The following is a 23,692-nucleotide window of genomic DNA, read 5'->3' as shown; positions in this document are numbered from 1 at the left end:
TTGTTCTTACACCCCAAGGCCGAATATCTGATTGATAAATAGACAACATAATTAAATGTTTTGTGTTGGACAGAGTTAAATAACATGGCCTAGATTAAAATAAATGTCTGTCTGTCTTTTTTTTTGTATGTGTGGTTGTCTGTGTGTGAGTACCTGTCTCGGGATGTTATTGGTTTTGTTTACCCTCCAGATCAGATTTGGGCAGACAATATTGACTCACTGATTCCTTAACGAGACGTTATTAAGACACAAAGAGACTCCGGATTAACGAGTTTAGCTTTTGAGGATCATTAAAAAGTGCTTGTTATGCTTTTCTCAGCTTGATGAATTTCAAAGGGGTGAAAAAACATAGATTATACTGTTTCTAAAAACTAACTCCAAGAGACAACAGGGTATGAGGGGACATGGGGTCTGGGATTTTGGGGGACAGGCGAAGAACAGAGACATGGACCATGGCCAGATATTTTAATATCTCTTGCCAGTGCCTGTGACAATTTTGAGTTTATTATTTAATGTGGAAAGTCAAATAATTATTTGAAGTGAACTGGCTTTATTTTGCTTGATTCATTTGCTTCACAATATAGCTTTCTAGTCCCTTCCCCAGATATCAGATACAAAATAAGAAAGTTACATTTTGAATGAGAATGACTCACTTAAATGACACTGTAGCGCTTCGAAACATTATCATGCATTTATCTTCTTAATTTCTGTCATTACATCATTGTTACGCATTTCTTTTTTATAGGTCATCATAGTGTTTCAGTAACGGTAAGATGGAAAGGGGAAAGCGGGATACCTACAGTGCCTTCAGAAGGTATTCATACCCCTTGACTTATTCCACATTTTGTTGTTACAACCTGAATTCAAAATTGATTAAATATATTTTTTATCTCACCCATCTACCCACAATACACCATAATGACAAAGTGAAAACAGGTTGTAAATTTGTTTTTCCAAATGTAGTGAAAATTAAATACAGAAATATCTATTTTACATAAATATTCACACCCCTGAGTCAATACATGTTAGAATCCCATTTGAAAGTGATTACAGCTGTGAGTATTTCTGTATAAGTGTCTAAGAGCATTGCATGCCTGGATTGTACAATATTTGCACATTATTAATTAAAAAAATTCTTCAAGCTCTGTCAAGTTGGTTGTTGATCATTGCTAGACAGAGATTTTCAAGTCGATTTACGTCAAAACTGTAAATAGGCTACTCAGGAACATTCAATGTCGTCTTAGTAAGCAACTCCAGTGTATATTTTGCCTTCTGTTTATTAAGGTTATTGTCCTGCTGAAAGGTGAGTATGTCCCCCAGTGTCTGTAGGAAAGTAAACTGAACCAGGTTTTCCTCTAGGATTTTTCCTATGCTTAGCTCCATTCGTTTCTTTTAATCCTAAAAAAAAACTCCCTAGTCCATGCCGATGACAAGCATTCCCATAACATGATGCAGCCACCACCATGCTTGAAAATATGAAGAGTGGTACTCAGTGATGTGTTGTTGGATTTGCCACAAACACGCTTTGTATTCAGGACATAAAGTTAATTTCTTTGCCACATTTTTTGCAGTTTTACTTTAGTGCCTTATGCATGTTTTGGAATATTTTTTATTCTGTACAGGCTTCCTTCTTTTCACTCTGTCATTTAGGAGTAATTACAATGTTGTTGATCCATCCTCAGTTTTCTCCTATCACAGCCACTAAACTCTGTAACTGTTTTAAAGTCAACATTGGCCTCATGATGAAATCCCTGAGCGGTTTCCTCCCTCTCAGGCAACTGAGTTAGGAAGAACACCTGTATCTTTGTAGTGACTGGGTGTATTGATACACCATCCAAAGTATAATTAATAATTTCACCATGCTCAAAAGGATATTCAATGTCTGTTTTTTTTTACCCATCAACCAATAGGTGCCCTTCTTTGCGAGGCATTAGTAACCTCCCTGGTCTTTTTGGTTGAATCTGTGTTTGAAATTCACTGATCGACTGAGGAACCTTACAGATAATTGTATGTGTGTGATACAGAGATGAGATAGTCATTCAAAAATCATGTTAAACACTATTATTTCACACAGAGTGAGTCTTATTATGTGACTTATTATGTTTACTCCTTACCTTATTAAGGCTTGCCATAACAAAGGAGTTGAATAATTATTGACTCAAGACATTTCAGCTTTTCATTTTTGATTTATTTGTAAAAAAAAGTCTAAAAGCATAATTCCACTTTGACATTATGGGGTATTGAGTCCAGGCTAGTGACACAAAATCTAATTTCAAATTCAAGCTTTAACACAACAAAATGTGAAAAAACTCCAGGGGTGTGAATATTTTCTGAAGGCACTGTAGTCAGTTGCCCAACTGGATACATTCAACCGAAATTGGTCTTCTGCATTAAACCCAACAGCTCTGAATCAGTGTCCACTGTGTGGAGGTAGAGAGCCAACAAACCCATCAATCAAGTTTCAATACAACCTTTGTAAACACACTAAAGTCTCTCTTAGTCTTTCTATTACAAGATCACTGTTGATAAGCTGTCAACATGGCTATCTTCATAAACATGTGTAGCAGTTGCAGTTCACTGTAGCAGCAAATGGGAAGCAAGTATATGTCATGAAGCATTGATAAGGTGACATCATGACATGCCCGGATGTGCACGCTCCTTGTGGTGTTACCACCACACGCTTAACATGGTTTATAATATGATCTGACATGTGACTACTGATGGGTTTGCATGTGTGTGTGGAGAGTTTGTTTGGGGGATGGGTTTAAGTGCTACAAAAAATATTACATTTTAAGCAGAGTTAATGGTATTTTTGGCAATGACAAAAAATGTGGGGGCTAGTGGAGTCGGGGGGACAGAATGAGCGAGAGAGAGGGGAGAGAAGGAGAGAGCGAGAGAGACAGAGAGAGAGAGAGAGAGAGAGAGAGAGAGAGAGATTTGAACCATGATTGCAGAGAGCCATGGCTCTAGAGAGGGATATTGGGGTGAGAGAGAAGAGGGGAGTGTGATGAAGAGGGAGACAGGGATTTGCAACAGAGAGGAGAGAGGGGGCAGTGAAACTCAGTGACAGAGTGTCATATGCACTCACATGTGCACACACCCTCTCTTTTTTGTCTCTCTCTGTGAACGTGTGTCGGTAAATCCGTCAGTCAGTATAGTCACTTTTGTGGGGGGAAATGGTGAGAGGACATCCAAATCAATCATCCTATCTATGACCTACGGTAAGAACATTTTTTTTTCAACTACACCTCTTCTCCTTCCCTCTCATTCCTCTCTCTTTTCGGCCTTTATCTCTCCTAGTGTCATTCTACTTTTTTCTCTCTCTTTCCCAATGTCTCTCTGTCTTTCTGTTGGTTCTCTCTCCCTACTCTGGGCTGAAGCCAGGTTGAGGCCTCTGTGGCGCCCCACAGTTTTCCCTCTCTGTCATGGTCCATAGTGGACATCAGGGGCTACAATTAATGTGTGGAACCAGTAGAACCATCTGTCTGACGTGGGTTGTCATTATTATTCATTTTACAGTAAATATGATGATTATCATCAGTATAGTCAGTGCTGATACTGATTAAGTATTTGTTGTAGAAATAGTTTGGGATGTTGTACTACCAATTTTGCGGTTGTTGTTCCGAATTCAAATATTTTATATTCAAGAAAAACTATAGTACTATATTTCGAAATGTGCTCTTGTACATGATCAGATAGATTTTCAGTTTGTTTATGTAATTGTTGTGTGGTAATTAGCCCAAAGTTTAAGTTTCAAAATGTTCTAACATAAAAAAAGAATACTATAAAGATTGAGCCTTTTCTGTGAGTTTAATATTTTTTGACATGTTCAGAGAATGTTGGAGAATGTATTTGAAGTCTATTTATAAAATATTCAGTTAGATTATCTTCTCTGTACATGTGTTTCATCATTAAATGGCCCGTAAGGAATAAAACAGCAGAGAAAAGTTACAGGTCTTCATTCAGTCACAACCTTAGCTTTGAAACAGTTTTTGAAATTTGGGCTTGGAAATCTCTTCTGTTATGGGGATTATGAAAAGTGAATGCTTTTTGAATTACTGAAATGTACTTTGACCTGTTATGTTATCAAATGAATGAATGTTATGAGAATGAAAGCTATGAGATGGGTAGAAGTTCTATCCTATTGCATTGTTTACTGATTTGTCCCTGAAATTCAGATAGCTTTGAAATTTCAGACAGCAAAAAAGTTTAGTTGGACTTGATGATGACCAAAGTCACCCCATAGTCAATTATTTCAACATCACACCATTCCAGTCATATGATGTCACAGATGGTGTCAAAAAAGTTGACGAAAGTATTAGGTGTATAATATATCTCTCTTGTTTGATTATGCCACATCAGACATCAGTCTTTGCTGCATAACAGCATGTTTACTACCGGTATATAACAGGAGTCTGAGTAATATAGTAAGACAAGAATGCAAGCTGACAAATGTCTATACAAATATAATTGCTATTAGTAGGTTGAGGTCGATGTAGGAATATCCAAATCATGTTTATGTGTGTGTGTGTGTGTGTGGCTATGGGGGGCAATGGGGATCTAACGAGGATTAGTCACTTAATACTTCAACATACTAACAGACAGTTGGACACATACTCACACTGGAGAATAACACTACCCCACAAGTGTAAATTCACTTGATTTGGTGCACAGGGTGAGAGTCCTGATTTCTCTACTTTCTAGAAGGTTGCAGTAATTGTTTTGGTTCTAGTTCATTACTTGTACATACTCAGACAAATTGTAAGTCATAGAGAGAGAGAGGTCTGGTAAAGAGGTTCTTCCGTCTATGGCCAGATTGTTGTTCTTGTGTTGTTTCTCACATCCTGTCCTCTTCTCTGTCCTCATTAGAGATGTTATCTTGACCTCAGTTCCTGTCTACCTAACACATAGAGATGTTGTTTTCATGACTTTACACCAGCTTTGAGAACATTCACCTATGCCATTTTCTCTCTCTCTGACAGGACCAAGAAGAAACGCACACGGACACAGGAAGACTGTTTTTTCCACAGAGGACAGTCGCCAGTCAGTCCATTATTGGACACCAGGGCTGTCTGAGTGTTGGGAGGCATCAAGCCTGTTGTTGTGTATGGACTGCTGCTGCACTAAGACAGAGAGGTGGATTAACACACAACCCTGACACACGGACAAACTCAGTCTGCTCCCAAAGCCGTGACCATGTCATCTCCCTCTCTCCCCATGCCCTCCCTTCCCCCCAGTCCACTGGCGATGGAGTACCTCAATGACTTTGACCTCCTTAAGTTTGAGGTGAAGCCTGACACTCCTCCTCTCCCTCCCCCCTGCACATTCCCCAAGTCTAGCCTACCCCACGACCCCTCCAGTTCCCCTGGTCCCTACACCAGCCTCAGCTCCAGCCCATACAACTCCCTGCCCCCCTCTCCAACACTGAGCGATGCCCACCCACCTCCCTCAGCCTCTTCCTCCCTCTCCCCTTCCTCCTCCTCCTCCATCTCCTTCCCTCTGTCCATCTCAAACAGCTACACCTCTGGCATCAGTTCTGGATCTCAGGGGAACGTGGAGGGTAGCCCCTCCCATGGGGGTGCTCAGGGTCCTAACCCTGCCTCTTTGGAGGACCTGATCTGGCTCGCAGCGCTGCAGCAGCAGTTTGGAGGGGAGGCGGGGGGACCTGCGTCCCTGCTGGGAGGCGGGCCAGAGCGGGGAGACAGAGAACGAGGGTCGGTCGGCAGCTTCCTGGGCTGTGAGGACGCTGTGGAGGCTCTACTGAACTCAGCTGCAGCAGCTGTAAACTCACAGGTATGTAACACTGTCTATATTGTCTGTGGATGTCTGTAAATTATATGTTGTTATTCACTTTTGATAGTGGGTTCGTAATGACATAGATAGACTATAATCAATGTTTGTATTTCTCTTTTTCTCTCTCCCTCTTTCCAATCCTCCACTGTGTATTCTCGCTCTCAGTTCCCAGTGCTTTCCCAGAGTTCCAGCAGTAACCTGGGGGATTCGGGTAGTGACAGTGGAGGTGACATTTCCTGCGCCAATGGGACAGATATGTGTCATCGTCCACTCCTCTACCTCTCCTCTGGCCCTCAATTGCTCCCCAACACCAACCCCTCTTCAGCATCCTACCCACAACCCCAGAGCCCCTCTGACCGACTTCATCACCATCATCCACATCATCATCATCATCACCACCCACACCACCCCATGCATGGCCATCATCATCATCATCATCACCTCCAAGTAATTAATGGGGTCAGGGGGCATGACAGTATGAAACAAAATATAGTAGAATAACCGAGATAAGAGAAACGAGAAGGCTAGCAACAGGTTAGCAACAACAGCGCCAGTACTGGATGGAGCAGGAGCATATGGGAGAGGGGAGGGAGATGTGATGGAGGGATCATGCTGTAAAGGATTGGGATTAGAACATTAGAACATGATTAAGTGTGCTTGCCGTTGTACCTGCTATAAGTATAGAAAACATGCCTCTACTCTGAGATGACAATGAGTTTATCTGTAGACATTCCTTGTTTAAAACCGCATTGTTTGTCCTGCAGGCAAGTACAGAATATTGGAGTAAATGTAATAAAGGGAGCAATAATTCTCCTTTTAATAGATACAAGCAATTGTACTACATCAACATTGATATATGAACTGTGTTAAAGCTAATACTTACTAGGCCACATCAATAACCCCAGGGTTTTGAATTGATTTGATTTTGATTTTCCTCTAGCTGTTCTAGAGTTGAAGGAGCTATGTGTGGGGCTGGTAATGCTATTGTGTATGGAATGTTCAGTACTGTTCTATAGCTGCATTCTCCAACCAGGTGTCTGAGAGAATCTTTGTACAGTATGTGGAGCACAGTGTGAGCTTATGATAATATCTGCTATTATTGCTGTGTATAACCCTGATTACTGTCACTCATAATCAGTCAGATTATCTGACAGATTATGGACATGTGATACCAAAATGTGCCCCAACACACACAGCTAGGCACACTCTCACATCACGCACAGAACCACACATGCACAACTCAGACACACACACACACACACACACACACACACACACATGATCACAGTATCATTTTGAAAAAGAATAGCAGATTGAAGTCTCGTGTCAGTATTGTAGGCCTACTTATAACTAGTCCACTATACACTAGCTCCATCATATTTCCTACTAAATATATTGAAAGTCAGTCAAAATGTTTTGAGTCCTATTTATTCTGTATAACCGTATTTCATGTCAACGTTTGGAAGTAACCATCTCTCCCTGTGTCTGTGTGCAGTGTGGTGGGGTGGATGAACGTTTCTCAGACGAACAGCTGGTGAGCCTATCGGTGCGGGAGCTGAACAGACACCTGCGTGGCGTCAGTAAGGATGAGGTGGTGCGTCTCAAGCAGAAACGTCGTACGCTAAAGAATCGAGGCTATGCTCAGTCCTGTCGCTACAAACGCTTGCAGCACCGCCACGCACTGGAGTCCGAGAAACACGTCCTCACACAACAGGTAGGACACACACACACACACACACATACACACACAACAAAAACACACCACTGCCAGCAACTACAAAATAAAAGCTCTAATAACTCTCTTCTGTCTGTCTCTCTCCTCAGTTGGAACAGCTGCAGTGTGAGCTATCTCGGGTGCTGAGGGAGAGGGACGCCTACAAGGCTCGCTACGAAAAGCTTGTCAGTACAAACGAGGCTCTACCTACCCACGCCAACAACCCCCACTCACCACCCCCTGACTACTTCCTCTGAGGACATTCCCAGAGGAGAGGACATACAAAGTGAGGGATGAGAGTGGGGTGAAAGAGCAGGTCAGCCTAAATAAGGCCAGCACTGGGAAATCAGACTTTGGGAGGATGGGAGGGAGGGTTGGGGGTGTGTGTGCGTGTGTGGAGGTTGTCAGGCGGGTAGTGGGGTTAGGACTAGGCCATATATGACTGTGAAATCAACCCGGTGAGCTGGCACTTGACTGTTAACTTAGGGTTAGAATCGAGCCCTAGATTGCTTCATAAACAGGACTAATGGTGAAGATTTCAGTTTTGATATCACAGTGATGTTCATAGTAGCACAAAGACTCAATGAAACATCTTCAGGATGCATCCTGCACTGGTGAAATCAGGGCATGGAAGGTCACAGGTCATCCTCAAACTGAACAAACTCCATCGTATCATTCATCACCCTTAACACTATCAACCTATCTATGCACATTTATTTCAAGCAGAACAAATGAAAAGATGAACTGATATCCAAACAATGGTTGGGTTGAATCCAGCCCCTGACATGCACACTGTGATGGTGTAGGTTGACTGGGCTCATTGGAAACCCAAAGGTCTGAGTAGTGCTGTGGTATTGGATGTGTGGTGGTGTATGATCTTCAAGTGTCCATGGCATGCAGTTGTACTCGCCAGCGAATATTTCACAGTTGCCTACCAAGGTGTTTTTGCTCACCAAGGCTTGTTACCCACTATCACATTTTTAAGACGAATAATCATAGAAAAATAATGTATAAGGATCCTTTTTCTGATAGAATTCCTGTGGTTGTGCTAAATGAAAAATTGACATAAACAGTCATGTATAAAGTAGATACATAAAAAAAGAAAAATTAAAACAAATCTTTGCTTGTTGAAAATAACATACATTTTTGTCATAATGACTATGAAGAATAATTGCAGTGTGCTATTTGTGATTCGTGAACGGACCTCCAAGAGACTTCTTCTGTCAACCTGTACTGTAGGATTTCTACAATCAATCAGTTGACTCTAACATGTGAAACAAGAAACTGTGGTTGCTGCAGTTGTTGTAGTCAAATAGGTCTGTACAAAGAACATCCCCCCCAAAAAGGCAACAGAGTGCTAAATGGACTGTGTTACTGTGTTTTGTCTTCAAGCTTTTATAATACAATCTAGGTTGTGCTGAAAACACTTTTGTAAGAGAGCGACAACCACAATGCAACAAGCACCACAGAGCTGGACACTGTGGATTCTTAAAAAGTGGGGTGAAATGCAAGAAAATGCGGACATTCAAAGACACCTCTCTTAACCAGCTCATGAAATGTTACCAGGGTAGCTACATTAGAGCTAATTGTTTTGGCTAGGTGTAGGCTAATTAATTGATTTATCTGTTTTATTTATTCACTTATTTATTCACAGTATTTATTAATTGTTTATTTATGTACCAATTATTTTTATTTTTATTTTACTGGTTTACAATTTAATCTACAATCTTAGTGTGTACTTTTATTTTCAAGCAGGATAAATCAATATTTTAATTATCTTTTTGATTATTTTCAATAGTATGACTACAATCATTATTGCCATCATGGTTGATGCTCCTACTGTAGTGTGGTTTCCTATGAAATAAAGACAATATTTTTATCATCCTTGGCAGTTTTGTTAATTTTTCAATATTTTTCTGAATTTGTCTCTGTTTCACATGTACTTTAAACACCTAGTAATCTCTCTCTATCCCTTCTCTGTCCCTCCCACTTTTCCAATCTCCTGTAGACCTGTTCTCTTTACCTCATCCCCTCTTCCATTTCTCTCTCCCTCCATCTCTCAGTCATTCTGTGTCCCTCTATTGAGAGGCAGTGACCCTGGCAGAGCGCTGTTTGGGATGACCTCACCCTCGGCCCTGCCTCCCTCTCTGTGTCTCTCGCTCTCTCTGGCCTGTATAATAGGGACAGGATTAGGGCTATAATAGCGCCCTGACTGCTCACTGCCGGAGTCCATTGTAGCATTGTGTGCAGAGGACATACACAGAGTAACATGAACACTCACCCTACTCACGCTGTTACACACAGCCACTCACACTTACATTCACTTACAACACAACATATGTTGAAATACACATACTTTACAGTGATGCTTAAACTAATTCACATTCAAACAATCCCAGCGTGCAAATATCAGAGGTGAAAAATTGCACCCTTTTTTCCCCCCAGTGTAAAATAATATTTAGAGAGAGACAAGAAACACCAACAACAGGAAACCCAGTGCTAAGATTTAGATAGCCTAAGAAGGCCTAATATGATAGGAGAGAGGCAGACAGAGAGCGAGAGAGAAAGAGAGGGTATGTTAGAGGTTACTGCCCAGGGGATAAAGTGACCGCAGAAACGTACACGAGTATGAACACATGTACAGTACTTTGAATGCCCAAAGACACAAACATGTATATACGCGCACACACACAAACACACACTCCAAAGGGCAATACATGGTAGAGGTGCTTGAAGAAAAAACTGTACTCTGCTGCGCCCTAGTGCCGAAATGTACACCTATTATTCCAAGTATCTGCAGCATCCAAAATATAAATTAGAGTGGAGTGAAATGAGCATCTTATCAGCAGATGATGACTTATGCTTTATTTGACCCATGTAGCTCCTGCATTCAAAAATGTTATAGAGATGGACTGCACATGACATTTTCTTTACAGGGAAAATCCAGTCGACGCAGCTTTACATTCAATAGCCTAAATCAATTTTGTCTAAGAAAATAAAAAGCTGGCAACGATCATTTATTTACACGTCATGTAAGTGAGTCATAATGCAGAAGAGACACTGCAGGACCTAACTTACTGTACGAAAGCACACTGTGGGGGAGAGAGAAGTGTGTTGTCTATGTAGCCTCTGAGTTTGTGCGTGTGATGTTTGTTTCTGAGCGCGCATGATATATAGAGAGAGAGAAAGTGGAAAAGAGAGAGAGAGAAGCGTTTTTACTTTGTTGGTGCTGCGAGTCTTGTGCCAGGTGAGATCATCCTGTGGCTTTGAGGTAGAGCGCGCGGGAGTGAGAAGAGTGGGAGGGCGGGAAAACGCTCGGGAGTAGGGAAAAGTCGATTTCTGACCGGTGTATTTCACATTGCAGATGCAGACAGATGCGCTCATAGACATTATCAATATCGAGGAAACACTGGCTAAGGTAGGCGGGTATGTTTAAACACAATGTGCCGGGCAGCACGTAGCTTTTTAACTGTTTATATCGATGCAAATATGTCATAATTTGCCTAACGGTTGCCTCACAAGACATCTGTCATCTGTATAGTGACAGGACGTGGGAGGTGCTGGTGACATAATAGAAGGGTTTTGATTATTTATTTATTTTTGAGCTTTAGATTTCACTAACATCACATTTGTCATGGGCATGAGACCATTTAGTTCTTGAGTGGTTCTCTGCATCTCTTAATGTGTGTGTGTGTGTGTGTGTGTGTGTGTGTGTGTGAGAAGCGAGAGACAGTCAGAAATAGAGAGATTAAAATACAAAGGGAGATGGCAAGATAGAGAGGGGGAGACAGGCAGAGACAGTGCAGGTGTTAATGAGGGTCATAGATACAAAGTGGGATACAGTAATGTGACTAGAGCGTTCTACTTCAGGATCACACAGAAAGTGATAACATGTCAGGTACAGAGTGACTAACCCACTCCCTATTACAGTTCAATTGGTGTCAAGTCTGCCACATCACCTTCCGTGCTTTCTAGACAATTGACAATTTCTGTGTGTTCGGAAAACTGCTACAGAGTGTGGAATGTTGATGGAAATGTGGGCTAAAAGTCAGAATCTTGTTGGTCCATGTTGTATGTGAACGTAATGTGTATATTTATTTATTTGTCTCTCTTTTAGTGTGACAGTATGACTCTGTCCAGTGCCCCACCTTTGCGCAGAGGAAGTACCCCTGTGCCAATCAAACACCAGCTCAGACGAGAGGAAGCAGTCCATGATGATTGTGATTGGACATCAGGGTTGGCTGGACCTTCTCCTCCTCCAATCAGTTTCAGCCTGGCGAAGGATGAGACCATCGCCTCAGCGGCAGAGGGGAGACCCCCCTCTGAAGGGCCCTTTCGAATTGCCCTGCTCGGGCAAAATGGGGTGGGCAAGTCAAGCCTTGCTATCGCCTTGGCTGGGGATTTGGATAGAACTGCTTCTGTGGATTCTGAAGGTACATTGATTGGTGTTTGGATGTTGGACAGTGTTTCAACAAAAATAGGCCTATGATACTAACAGGTAGAGCGTGTGCAATGCATAACATCACAGCAATGTGTATGTCTTGTAAATAAACATAAGTTAAAACCCTTCTTCCCCTCATCTCCCACCTGAGACTTGCCTGCTATGTCTCTCCCTCAGGAGAGGGCTATGTACGTACTGTTACCGTGGACGACGAGGACTGCACCATCCTTATCTATGACAACTGGAGGCAGGTGAGCCAAACTACATCTCTGTGGCCCCACTCTACCCCAGCCTTCTCTCTCCACTCCTTCACCCTCCTCCCCTGTCTTATCTCATGGGTTAACTTTTAATGTGGGGGTTTTTGTGTAGTTTTTCTCATGTTTAGTCATGAAGTGTTGCCCAATCTCCCTGTCTTTGATCAAGCAGTGGAAATATGACATTCCCTTGTGGGAGTCTGTGATTGGCTGGGTAGGAAGCCTATTATCAGGTTATTTTCCACAGGATTACCTCTGTTTCTCCTGAGCATGCTTCAAACACATGCTTTCATGGATGTGTGAGGTGTAAAGTATTTAAGTAAAAATACTTTAAAGTACTACTTAAGTCGTTTTTTGGGGGGTATCTGTACTTTACTTTACTTTTTATATTTTTGAAAACTTTTACTTTTACTTCACTACATTCCAAAGAAAATGATGTACTTTTTACTCCTTACATTTTCCCAGACACCCAAAAGTACTCGTTACATTTTGAATGTTTAGCAGGACAGAAATGGTCCAATTCAGGCACTTATCAAGAGCACATCCCTGGTAATCTCTACTGCCTCTGATCTGGCTGACTCAATTAACACAAATGCTTTGTTTCTGGATGATGTCTGAGTGTTGGATATGCCTATGGCTATCCATAAATTAAAAAAAACACGAACAATTGTGCCATCTGGTTTGCTTAATATAAGGAATTTGAAATGATTTATACTTTACTTTTACTTTTGATACCTAAGTACATTTTTCCAATGACATTTACTTTTGATACTTATGTATATTTAAAACTAAATACTTTTAGACTTTTACTCAAGTAGTATTTTACTGAGTGACTTTCACTTTTACTTGAGTAATTTCCTGTTAAGGTAACTTTACTTTTACTCAAGTATGACAAGTACGACAAGATGTACTGGGGACATTTTTATCCTTCTGCTTGTTCTGACTCAGCTGGAGGTTGGGTATTGCAAAAGTATCTCTCTGTAGGAGGTCTCCAGTCTGGAATCACAAGAGTTTGTGAAGTTGTATATTTCCTTTTCGTTTACCTTAATCAGCAAAATGTGAATTATTGTGTGGATTATAATTAATGGACATTTTTGAAGGGGTTGAAGGGGTTTTTATTTTTTGAAGGGGTTTTTATCACTTTGGGGCAATTTTCACAAGTATGTGGTACATTTTCATAACTCTAAGCATGAACGTCAAAACAGATCATCAAAATGGCTCATGTTTCAAAACTCTAAGCACATTTCAATTGACTGAGTACAATAAATAAATTCACAGTCACTTGTTCACTGCACCAAATCCCTCTTCCAATTCGGATGCATTTTCAATCTAAGTATCTGCTTTTCAATATTCAGTTTACTTTTTATATGATTTTCCTGCATTTTTTAACAATACAATTATCTATCACTTAATTAAACTGCTCAAAACTGATAACTACTGAACTATGTAGTGCCTAGTTAACATACAACGAGGGAAAAAAGTATTTGATCCCCTGCTGATTTTGTACATTTGCCCACTGACAAAGTAATGATCAGTCTATAATTTTAATGGTAGGTTTATTTGAACAGTAAGAGACAGAATAACAACCAAAAAATCCAGAAAAACGCATGTCAAAAAATGTTAGAAATTGATTTGCATTTTAATGAGGGAAATAAGTATTTGACCCCCTCTCAATCAGAAAGATTTCTGGCTCCCAGCCTACACAAGGCTGGAATGGGCTACAAGGCCATCGCCAAGCAGCTTGGTGAGAAGGTGACAACATTTGGTGCGATTATTCGCAAATGGAAGAAACACAAAAGAACTGTCAATCTCCATCGGCCTGGGGCTCCATGCAAGATCTCACCTCATGGAGTTGCAATGATCATGACAACGGTGAGGAATCAGCCCAGAACTACACGGGAGGATCTTGTCAATGATCTCAAGGCAGCTGGGACCATAGTCACCAAGAAAACATTGGTAACACACAACGCCGTGAAAGACTGAAATTCTGCAGTGTCCGCAAGGTCCCCTTGCTCAAGAAAGCACATATACATGCCCGTCTGAAGTTTGCCAATGAAGATCTGAATGATTCAGAGGACAACTGGGTGAAAGTGTTGTGGTCAGATGAGACCAAAATGGAGCTCTTTGGCATCAACTCAACTCGCCGTGTTTGGAGGAGGAGGAATGCCCCCAAGTACACCATCCCCACCGTCAAACATGGAGGTGGAAACATTATGCTTTGGGGGTGTTTTTCTGCTAAGGGGACAGGACAACTTCACTGCATCAAAGGGATGATGGACAGGGCCATGTACCGTCAAATCTTGGGTGAGAACCTCCTTCCCTCAGCCAGGGCATTGAAAATGGGTCGTGGATGGGTATTCCAGCATGACAATGACCCAAAACACACGGCCAAGGCAACAAAGGAGTGGCTCAAGAAGAAGCACATTAAGGTCCTGGAGTGGCCTAGCCAGTCTCCAGACCTTAATCCCAAAGAAAATCTGTGGAGGGAGCTGAAGGTTCGAGTTGCCAAACGTCAGCCTCGAAACCTTAATGACTTGGAGAAGATCTGCAAAGAGGAGTGGGACAAAATCCCTCCTGAGATGTGTGCCAACCTGGTGGCCAACTACAAGAAACGTCTGAACTCTGTGATTGCCAACAAGGGTTTTACCACCAAGGACTAAGTCATGTTTTGCAGAGGGGTCAAATACTTATTTCCCTCATTAAAATGCAAATGAATTTATAATATTTTTGACATGCGTTTTTCTGGATTTTTTTGTTGTTATTCTGTCTCTCACTGTTCAAATAAACCTACCATTAAAATTATAGACTGATCATTTCTTTGTCAGTGGGCAAACGTACAAAATCAGCAGGGGATCAAATACTTTTTCCCCCCTCACTATATATAGTTTGTTAACTGCTGAACACCGTCAATTTCTATATTTTAGCTTATATATTTATACATTTTACATCAATTTATGTATGGATGTAGCTGTAAATACTACATCATCATTCTCCATCAGCCAGTCTGCTTCAATAGGACAAAGTGGAAAGAGTCACTCTATGTGCTACCATTTGGAATTATAGTGCAGAATACAATGCACTGCTGAAATACCTGGGTTGGAACTTGTATATAACAACATTCAAATCATTATCTGACTTTCATTGATATGAATTTCATTGATGCACTGTAAGCTAATGAATTTCAAACAGAGAGACAGGTGATATTGTATCAGTTTACAAGTCACGTAGAAAAGGTGATCTTCTAAAATGATGCATGGGGCAGAAAAGGCATACAACACTGTGCTAAATTTTTACAGTAGTGAACTGATTTACAATATCCTATTTCTGATGATTTGTCCTAGGTACAGTACCAGTCAACATTTTGGACACACCTACTCATTCCAGGGTTTTTCTTTATTTGTACTATTTTCTACATTGTAGAATAATTTCTACATTGTAGAATAATAATAGTGAATGAGTAGGTGTGTTCAAAATTTTGACTGGTACTGTATGTACTGTATAAGGATAATGAAACTGTAAGACTGACATATTTCTCAACATTGTCACAACCTGCCATTGGATACAAATGATAAAATAATTGTGCATGTCAAGTTTTAGTCAAATACTGTATTGAAAATTATATTTACCCGCTAATATTCTTTCTTGCTATTGGATTAATTGGTAGTTAAAATGACTAAATGGAGCCTATCATTATCTGATGTACAGTATTGGTGACTAAGCAAAATGTTCTCATGGTATTTCACGGAAAACTTAGATTTTCCATGAATGGCTCATGGGTGAAAGATGTGTGAAACCCCAATGAATGCACAATCTAAGGTCCCAATAGATAGGGGAATTACAAGTTCTATCCGTTTAGAGTTTTGTACTTAAGAGCTTTGGAAATATACAATGTGCAGTGATTGAAAAAAAACGGTAAGATCCTTCATCTGTAAGTGGATCACTGATGTTCTTTGGTTGTCTTTTAGGAGATCCTGATCTTGGTGATGTTGCTCTGTCTCATCTGTTCAGAAGAGTTTGAGTTAACCTTTTGATGCAGTCTCAAGAGTGAAATCTTAAATTCCGATTTTAGATATCAAATGTAGCTTTGCTCACACAGTGTCCCTGAAGCGTTTTCAGTGACTTATGAAGGATTCACTCAAAGGGCATCCAGTGTGTGTGTGTGTGTGTGTGTGTGTGTGTGTGTGTGTGTGTGTGTGTGTGTGTGTGTGTGTGTGTGTGTGTGTGTGTGTGTGTGTGTGTGTGTGTGTGTGTGTGTGTGTGTGTGTGTGTGTGTGTGTGTGTGTGTGTGTGTGTGTGTGTGTGTGTGTGTGTGTGTCATTGTATTCTCTGTGTGTGTCATCAGTAATTGACGTGGTTCCCAGTTGGTGTGGTATGGTAATTTATCTCTAGGCAGCAGGGAATCATAGAATGAAAGAGCACAGGGCTTCACTTTCACTCTTGACTGCTGCAGGCAGCAGGCTTTCACTGCATACCACCGGAACAATCATTTGTTTGAAATGTTGAAAAAACACAAGTACACACACTCTTTGATATGACTCTCTCTGTCATAGAGCACTCATCATGCCAGAGTTATAATTACATGTTTTTACTGACTGTCATTTACAAGGCTCTCAGCACAGCAGTGGGAAAATGTGGACACAAACCACATAAAGAAAGATTTCTAGGGAGGGAAGAGCTGCCTCCATCTACCTCTTCACTTGGTGACTTATGTAGACCCATTGTAATGGGTGGAGGGAGTCGAGCCATTTACATATCGGGATATTTTTTTGGACGACATATTGTTTTGACAATATCTCAATATTATTTTTGCGCTAGTTGGCTGTACCTGCACTAAAAATCCCGAATTTTTCCGTCATAAGTTGTTCTCATCTTCTTTTTAAATCGGGAGCCAATTTATTTTCAGCACTTTAATTTCCATGACTGATCAAAACTCATTTTCTCATGGCTCTCTCTTGTCCCTCTGCAGCGGACATATGGTGAGCAATATGTTTGGAACATCGAATCGGGAATAAAATCACAGTATCGAATCGCAATACATATAGAATCGTGAGAATAGCAATACATATTGTATCGGCACCTAAGTATCGTGATAATATTGTATCATGAGGTCCCTGGCAATTCCCAGTCCGAGTTTCTACCTGGTTTGAACATGCGTCCTTTGGCATGATCTTGTCCACATTCTGATTGTGCCCACATTTTTTGACAGGTGTAGACAATTAAACAGGCACTGTGATCTGATTGTGATCAGATCTTCCTGACCACCTCTCGAGGTAGTCAGACACGTATTGTGTCTGGATGTACAAGTGTAGACCGATCTGGACAGTGAAACCATTTAAATCATCATTATCCCACCCTCTAAAATCATTGACAGGTGGCACCCTTCACATATGCCATCAATATGTGTCTTAAAATAAATAATTAAAGATTGTTTGGAAAATATAGCAGTGAAATAATTTTCTTAAAGGGGAGGACCAGGAAATTTGCTCACAATGCAGACACAGTGGACGGATAAGAGACACGTTTTAATACCATGAGTTTACACATTTCTGAAAATATGGGCACAATCAGAATGTGGACAAGATCAGGACACAGGACCCATGTTAGAGCCAGGTATAAATTAGGCATATGATACATAGAAGTTTATTCTCTTTAAAATTCCTACGACTAAATGGAAGGTAAAGCGGTATGGTTGTGGTGATCTCTCTCTCTCCCTCCCTCTCTCTCAGGACCTGTCTGCTCTGCAGTGTGAGGTGTGTGTCCTGGTGTTCTCTGTCACGGACAGGCGTAGTTTCCACCGCACTGCCCAACTTCGCCTCCTCCTCAGGGAGACACAGCCACAAACTCCCATCATCCTTGTGGGCAACAAGAGTGACCTGGTCCGTTCGCGCGAGGTCAGCAGTCAAGGTGAGGCAGATTGGCCCTCTCTTTGTTACAGCACAATGGTAGAGTGGTCGCCCTTTGTCGCTGCAACCTTAACCTGCAGTATTACATAGTGTATACCTTTCCCTACAGATGATCTATTCCTATAGATGCTCTCTTCTCTCATTGCCTTCTCTCTGCCTGCCATCTCCACCCAGTGTGTCGACAGGTTGAGTTTTATGCTGTATCTCTACAGGGTACTGCGGTGAAGGGAGAAATATAGGAATATAGACAGAAAGTGGCACAGCATTTCAGCTGCAGTGCAGTGTGGGAGTATGGGAGGAAGGGACTGTGCATGCTGAGAACTGTGCATGAGATACTAAGAACATACCCACTGGAACCAGGTCATCTATAAATCTTTGCTAGGTAAAGCTCCGCCTTATCTCAGCTCACTGGTCACCATAGCAACACCCACCCGTAGCACACGCTCCAGCAGGTATATTTCACTGGTCATCCCCAAAGCCAACACCTCCTTTGGATGCCTTTCCTTCCAGTTCTCTGCTGTCAATGACTGGACCGAATTGCAAAAATCACTAAAGTTGGAGACTTATATCTCCCTCACTAACATTAAGCGTCAGCTGTCAGAGCAGCTTACCGATCGCTGCACATATATCACTCCAGTGTAAATTGCTAAATTGTAATTACTTCGTCACTATTGGCCTATTTATTGCCTTACCTCCTTACTTCATTTTGCACACACTGTATATATATTTTTCTATTGTGTTATTGACTGTACGTTTGTTTATCTCATGTGTAACTCTGTGTTGTTGTTTTTGTCACACTGCTTTGCTTTATCTTGGCCAGGTCGCAGTTGTAAATGAGAACTTGTTCTCAACTGGCCTACCTGGTTAAATAAAGGTGATATAAAATAAAAATAAATAAAAATACGCATTAATCTATTCATCTAGATGTACATATCAACTGAGGATATGGCTGTGTGGTGTGTTAAGAAGATGCACCTGAGCTTGGCTGTATGGTCACCACAACCTATAACACACATGAACACAAAACTCTCTGTCTTTCAAACTGTCTCTCTCCCACCCCCACCTGTCTGTGTGATGTGTGTTGCTCCAGACTGCAGCTCCTCAGGCCTGGCTGTTTTTGGGATCATGTTATGAGTTTTGTGTAACCTCAGAACCGTGTGGCCTTTGACTTATTATGAGGCAGAGAGCAGAGCAAGGCCTTCTGCATAATTACTTTAGCAGAAACTGTAACAAAGCCTCTCGATGGTGGGGGGTGTGTGGAATCAGGAGCAGGAGAGCAGAAGGGTTCCAGGAAAATCCACAGTTTATTTTGGCTGTCCCGAAAGCACAACGACACACACAGGGGAGAAACCTCAACTCCGCCAGCCACAAGCAAATATGTCCACGGCAAACACATACCGTACAAAAGACAAACAACGCCCGTGTTGCAGGCATGCACCCCTTACATGTAGCCAACAGCAAATATAATCTCGCACACAGCCTAACCTGCAGCGGGTAAATATAAACCCACCGAAATCAGAAAAACAAGACACAGGTGTGTAAAACCAGACAGAACTAAATGAAAAGGAAAATGGGATCGGTGGCAGCTAGTAGGCTGGCGACAACGACCGCCGAGCACTGCCCGAACAGGGAGAGGAGCCACCTTCGGTGGAAGTCGTGACAGAAACTGGGTGAAAACTCCCTTCCTTCTCGCTTTATAATATAGCTGAACGAGCGTGCACAGAAGAAAAAACATTAACCATACTGGTTCTCTCTTCCTCTGCTGTCAGGGATAATTTTATCTCTCTAATTAACAAATAAGATTTTAATTAAGACTAATTTGGGCAATTGCTTCTCATCATCTTTCATTATCTGGCTTCTCATTCCCCGTGATTTCTGTGTTGCACTCTATCTTTAATATGTGCTTTTTCCATCTTTTGAATAAATGCATTCAATTATGTGTGTGTGTTTGTGTTTGTCCTAGGGATAGTAGTCTGTAATGACACAAAAAATCCAGAGGCAGGGATGTTTATATTGTAGTGTTTCTGAGGTCAACCAGAGGGGAGGTGGGCTGAGTCACAGCACAATAAGAGAATAAGAGGTGCTTCAACATGTAACTAATATGGATGAACCTGTGACAACAGCACATCACCGTGTACCCAATCTCATCCGAAATGCCCTCATCCTAAATGGGTAATGCGTTTACCACTGACAACTGTGCTTATTCTCTCTCGCTCGCTCTCTCTCTCGCTCTCTCTCTCTCTCTCTCTCTCTCTCTCTCTCTCTCTCTCTCTCTCTCTCTCTCTCTCTCAGAGGCCTTCACCAGTGCTACTCTGTTTGACTGTCTGTATGTGGAAATGTCAACCTCTCTGGACCACCGCACAGTGGAGCTCCTGGAGTCTGCTGTGAGGTTAGCCAGAGGCCTCAGTCCAGTGCCCCCAGGGGCCTATGGGCACGACATGGCTGGCGGCCTGGAGGGCATCACCCACCGGGCCAAGCGTTTCCTCGCTAGCCTGGTCCCACGCTACCCCCGTGAGAGGGAACGAGACGGGGGCAAGTTCTTCAGACAGAAGTCCCGCTCCTGCCATGACCTGGGGGCCCTGTGATCAGGGGTGAGGGAAGGATAGAATGAGGGATGTATAGAAAGAGAGAGGGGTGGCTAGAAAGCAAGCAAGAGGGAAATAGCATGTAAGCAATTGCAAAATAGAGAGAAGGATTCAAAGAGGTAAATTATGGTGAAGAGAAAAGTGAGTGTAAAAGTGGGTGATGAGAGGAGGATACAGTAATGGGGATGACACATGGATGAAGCAGAGAAGACCAGGAAGAGAGAATGGCATTAAAGAAGTGATGGACGTATCTGGGTTGATTAATGTAGAAATGTTGTAGTAGAGAACCATAGAGAATAGAGAATTAGCTGTTGAACCCCTGTAAATACAATCCTAAGCACCATACTGCAGTAGTTTGACTGATTCTCCATCTCCATTCCCATGTGATTTCATTGAGGGCCAAATAAAATACTCTGAGAAGTGATGAGAAAGGAAAGTGACTCTTTCATCTGGTTATGTGTCTCTGTGTGTTGTGATACAAGTGCAAGAGAGCAATCACAGTAGCAGCCCTGGTATAACATGGTTTTCACAGTGATTCAGATTTTGACGATTCACTTGCTTTTTTTAGTATCCAGACAATCTTGTATCCATGGGGATACAGAGAGGGGGTAGAGAAAGGGCCAGAGAGAGAGACAGAGAGAGACTAAACTTAGAAAAGGCATAAGATAGAAGGATTGAGGTGATAGAGAATGGAGCCAGGATTTATTGTATGTAGAGTGATCATTGCCAGGTTACTGTTGTCAAGGAGACAAAGAATCTTTGTGCCATATGAATTTTGTGTTCAACATTTCCCTTACAAAATTAGGGTACACTTTGAGGGGAATTAATTTGATTTCAGAATGTGTTTATTTTGGGGAGGAGTGCCAGATGGCACTTTGTCAGATATCAGTATCACACAGCATCACTCTACTACCCTTAGTTCCACTCTCCATTCAATCCCACTCACACCCACACTATTTAAGAGCAAGCAGAGAACAGAGTATATCATCATGGGTCTTCATATCATTGTCATGGACTTCATCAAAGAGAATGGGAGAACACTTCTGTAATCAGGAAGAAACAGAGTTGGAAAAATCACCACCTTTAAATGGTGGCATGAAATCATATTTTCTTTGTGACTCATTCCCTTGACTCCAAACCCCTGGCTGGGAGCAATGGGGGTGGATACTAGATACTGGATACCTGAAACAGGGAACAGGCTCCCCCCTGTGGTCAGATAGCGCACTGAACCAGCATACTGTTTTGTCTTAGAATACCTTTTCTACTCAAGACTACTAAAGTAGCAGGTGTAAAATAAATGCCTGAGCGGAGTCCCCACATCTGATTTTCAGGGCAAACAGAAGCAAAGATGGTGGATAACGATGGGCATCCAGCTTTTGTCAAATTAACAAATTACTTTTTAGCATTTCAGCTAACCTGAACCCTTTTCCAAACCTTAACCTGCCATTTACCATTGAAAAAAAATGGACAATAAGTAGTACAGAGTGTCCCCTCCCCGATCAGAAAAAAGTGAGGGAGTGGGGTGTCACACTTAATGGTCGTGTTTGAGAGCATCAAAACCGTAATATATCACGGGTAAATTGTGACTCACTGACGGATTGACAAATATTAATGAGTAGTTGATGCAAGGTGATTCGTAGATCAGTCAGTCGGCAGCCGCCTGCACCGTCGGCTGAGCTGTTGTCAATGAATAGCATTCTCATGTAGGTGTTCCTTTTGTCCAAGTGGGAAAAGGCAGTGTGGAGTGCAATAGAGATTGCATCATCCGTGGATCTGTTGGGGCGGAATGCAAATTGGAGTGGGTCTAGGGTTTCTGGGATAATGGTGTTGATGTGAGCCATGACCAGCCTTTCAAAGCACTTCATGGCTACAGACATGAGCGCTACGGGTCGGTAGTCATTTAGGCAGATTACCTTAGTGTTCTTGGGCACAGGGACTATGGTGGTCTGCTTGAAACATGTTGGTATTCCATACTCAGTCAGAAACAGGTAAAAAATGTCAGTAAAGTCACTTGCCAGTTAGTTGGTCAGCGCATGCTCGGAGTACACGTCCTGGTAATCCGTCTAGCCTGCGGCCTTGTGAATGTTGACCTGTTTAAAGGTCTTAGTCACATTGGCTACGGAGAGCGTGATCACAGTCGTCCAGCACAGCTGATGCTCTCATGCATGCTTCAGTGTTGCTTGCCTCGAAGCAGGCATAGAAGTAATTTAGCTCGTCTGGTTAGCTCGTGTAACTGGGTAGCTCACGGCTGTGCTTCTCTTTCTAGTCTGTAATAGTTTGCAAGCCTTGCCACATCCTACGAGCGTTGGAGCCGGTATAGTACAATTCAATCTTAGTCCTGTATTGATGCTTTGCTGGTTTGGTGGTTCGTCTGAGGGCATTGCGGGATTTCTTATAAGGGTCCAGGTTAGCGTCCTGCTCCTTGAAAGCGGCAGCTCTACCCTTTAGCTCAGTGAAGATGTTGCCTGTAATCCATGGCTTCTGGTTGGGATATTGTACGTACGGTCACTGTGGGGACAACGTCATCGATGCACTTATTGATGAAACCAGTGACTGATGTGGTGTACTCCTCAATGCCATCGGAAGAATCCCGGAACATATTCCAGTCCGTGCTAGCAAAACAGTCCTGTAGCTTAGCATCTGCATCATCTGTCCACTTATTTATTGACGAGTCACTGGTGCTTCCTGCTTTAGTTTTTGCTTGTAAGCAGGAATCAGGAGAATAGAATTATGGTCAGATTTGCCAAATGGAGGGCGAGGGAGAGCTTTGTACGCTTCTCTGTGTGTGGAGTAAAGGTGGTCTGGAGTTTTTTTTTCTTCTGGGTGCATATTTAACATGCTGGTAGAAATTAGGTAAAACGGATTTAAGTTTCCCTGCATTTAAGTCCCCGGGCACTTGGAGTGCCGCCTCTGGATTAACGTTTTCTTGTTTGCTTATGGCCTTATACAGCTCATTGAGTGCAGTCTTAGTGACAGCATCGATTTGTGGGGGTAAATAGACA

General features: G+C 42.0%; 2 protein-coding genes across 2 annotated transcripts; both read left to right on the top strand.

The window, feature by feature from the left end:
* The first annotated feature begins 2,932 nt into the window (after window positions 1-2,932).
* Window positions 2,933-9,382, top strand: LOC106560283 (uncharacterized). Its single transcript, XM_014123022.3, has 5 exons — window positions 2,933-3,221; window positions 4,983-5,793; window positions 5,959-6,240; window positions 7,289-7,507; window positions 7,618-9,382. Exons 2-5 carry the CDS (start codon window positions 5,197-5,199, stop codon window positions 7,762-7,764), a joined length of 1,245 nt encoding a protein of 414 aa, XP_013978497.1. The 5' UTR covers window positions 2,933-3,221; window positions 4,983-5,196; the 3' UTR covers window positions 7,765-9,382.
* A 1,395-nt stretch (window positions 9,383-10,777) lies between these two features.
* Window positions 10,778-20,977, top strand: LOC106560355 (GTP-binding protein REM 2). Its single transcript, XM_014123193.3, has 5 exons — window positions 10,778-10,925; window positions 11,625-11,940; window positions 12,126-12,199; window positions 17,929-18,106; window positions 20,398-20,977. Exons 1-5 carry the CDS (start codon window positions 10,872-10,874, stop codon window positions 20,688-20,690), a joined length of 915 nt encoding a protein of 304 aa, XP_013978668.1. The 5' UTR covers window positions 10,778-10,871; the 3' UTR covers window positions 20,691-20,977.
* The last annotated feature ends 2,715 nt before the right edge of the window (window positions 20,978-23,692 follow it).

This window comes from Salmo salar, chromosome 10 (assembly GCF_965601325.2).
Source record: "Salmo salar chromosome 10, fSalSal1, whole genome shotgun sequence".
NCBI lineage: Eukaryota > Metazoa > Chordata > Actinopteri > Salmoniformes > Salmonidae > Salmo > Salmo salar.
Note: the sequence above shows the minus strand (reverse complement) of the source record. Positions and strands in the feature narration are given on the sequence as shown.

Coding starts and splice junctions, on each gene's coding strand:
- LOC106560355 (XM_014123193.3), top strand. CDS start 10,872: ATGCAGACAGATGCGCTCATAGACATTATCAATATCGAGGAAACACTG. Junction 10,926..11,624: donor TCGAGGAAACACTGGCTAAG/GTAGGCGGGTAT, acceptor TCTCTCTTTTAG/TGTGACAGTATGACTCTGTC. Junction 12,200..17,928: donor TCTATGACAACTGGAGGCAG/GTGAGCCAAACT, acceptor CCTCTCTCTCAG/GACCTGTCTGCTCTGCAGTG.
- LOC106560283 (XM_014123022.3), top strand. CDS start 5,197: ATGTCATCTCCCTCTCTCCCCATGCCCTCCCTTCCCCCCAGTCCACTG. Junction 5,794..5,958: donor CAGCAGCTGTAAACTCACAG/GTATGTAACACT, acceptor TCTCGCTCTCAG/TTCCCAGTGCTTTCCCAGAG. Junction 6,241..7,288: donor ATCATCATCATCACCTCCAA/GTAATTAATGGG, acceptor GTCTGTGTGCAG/TGTGGTGGGGTGGATGAACG.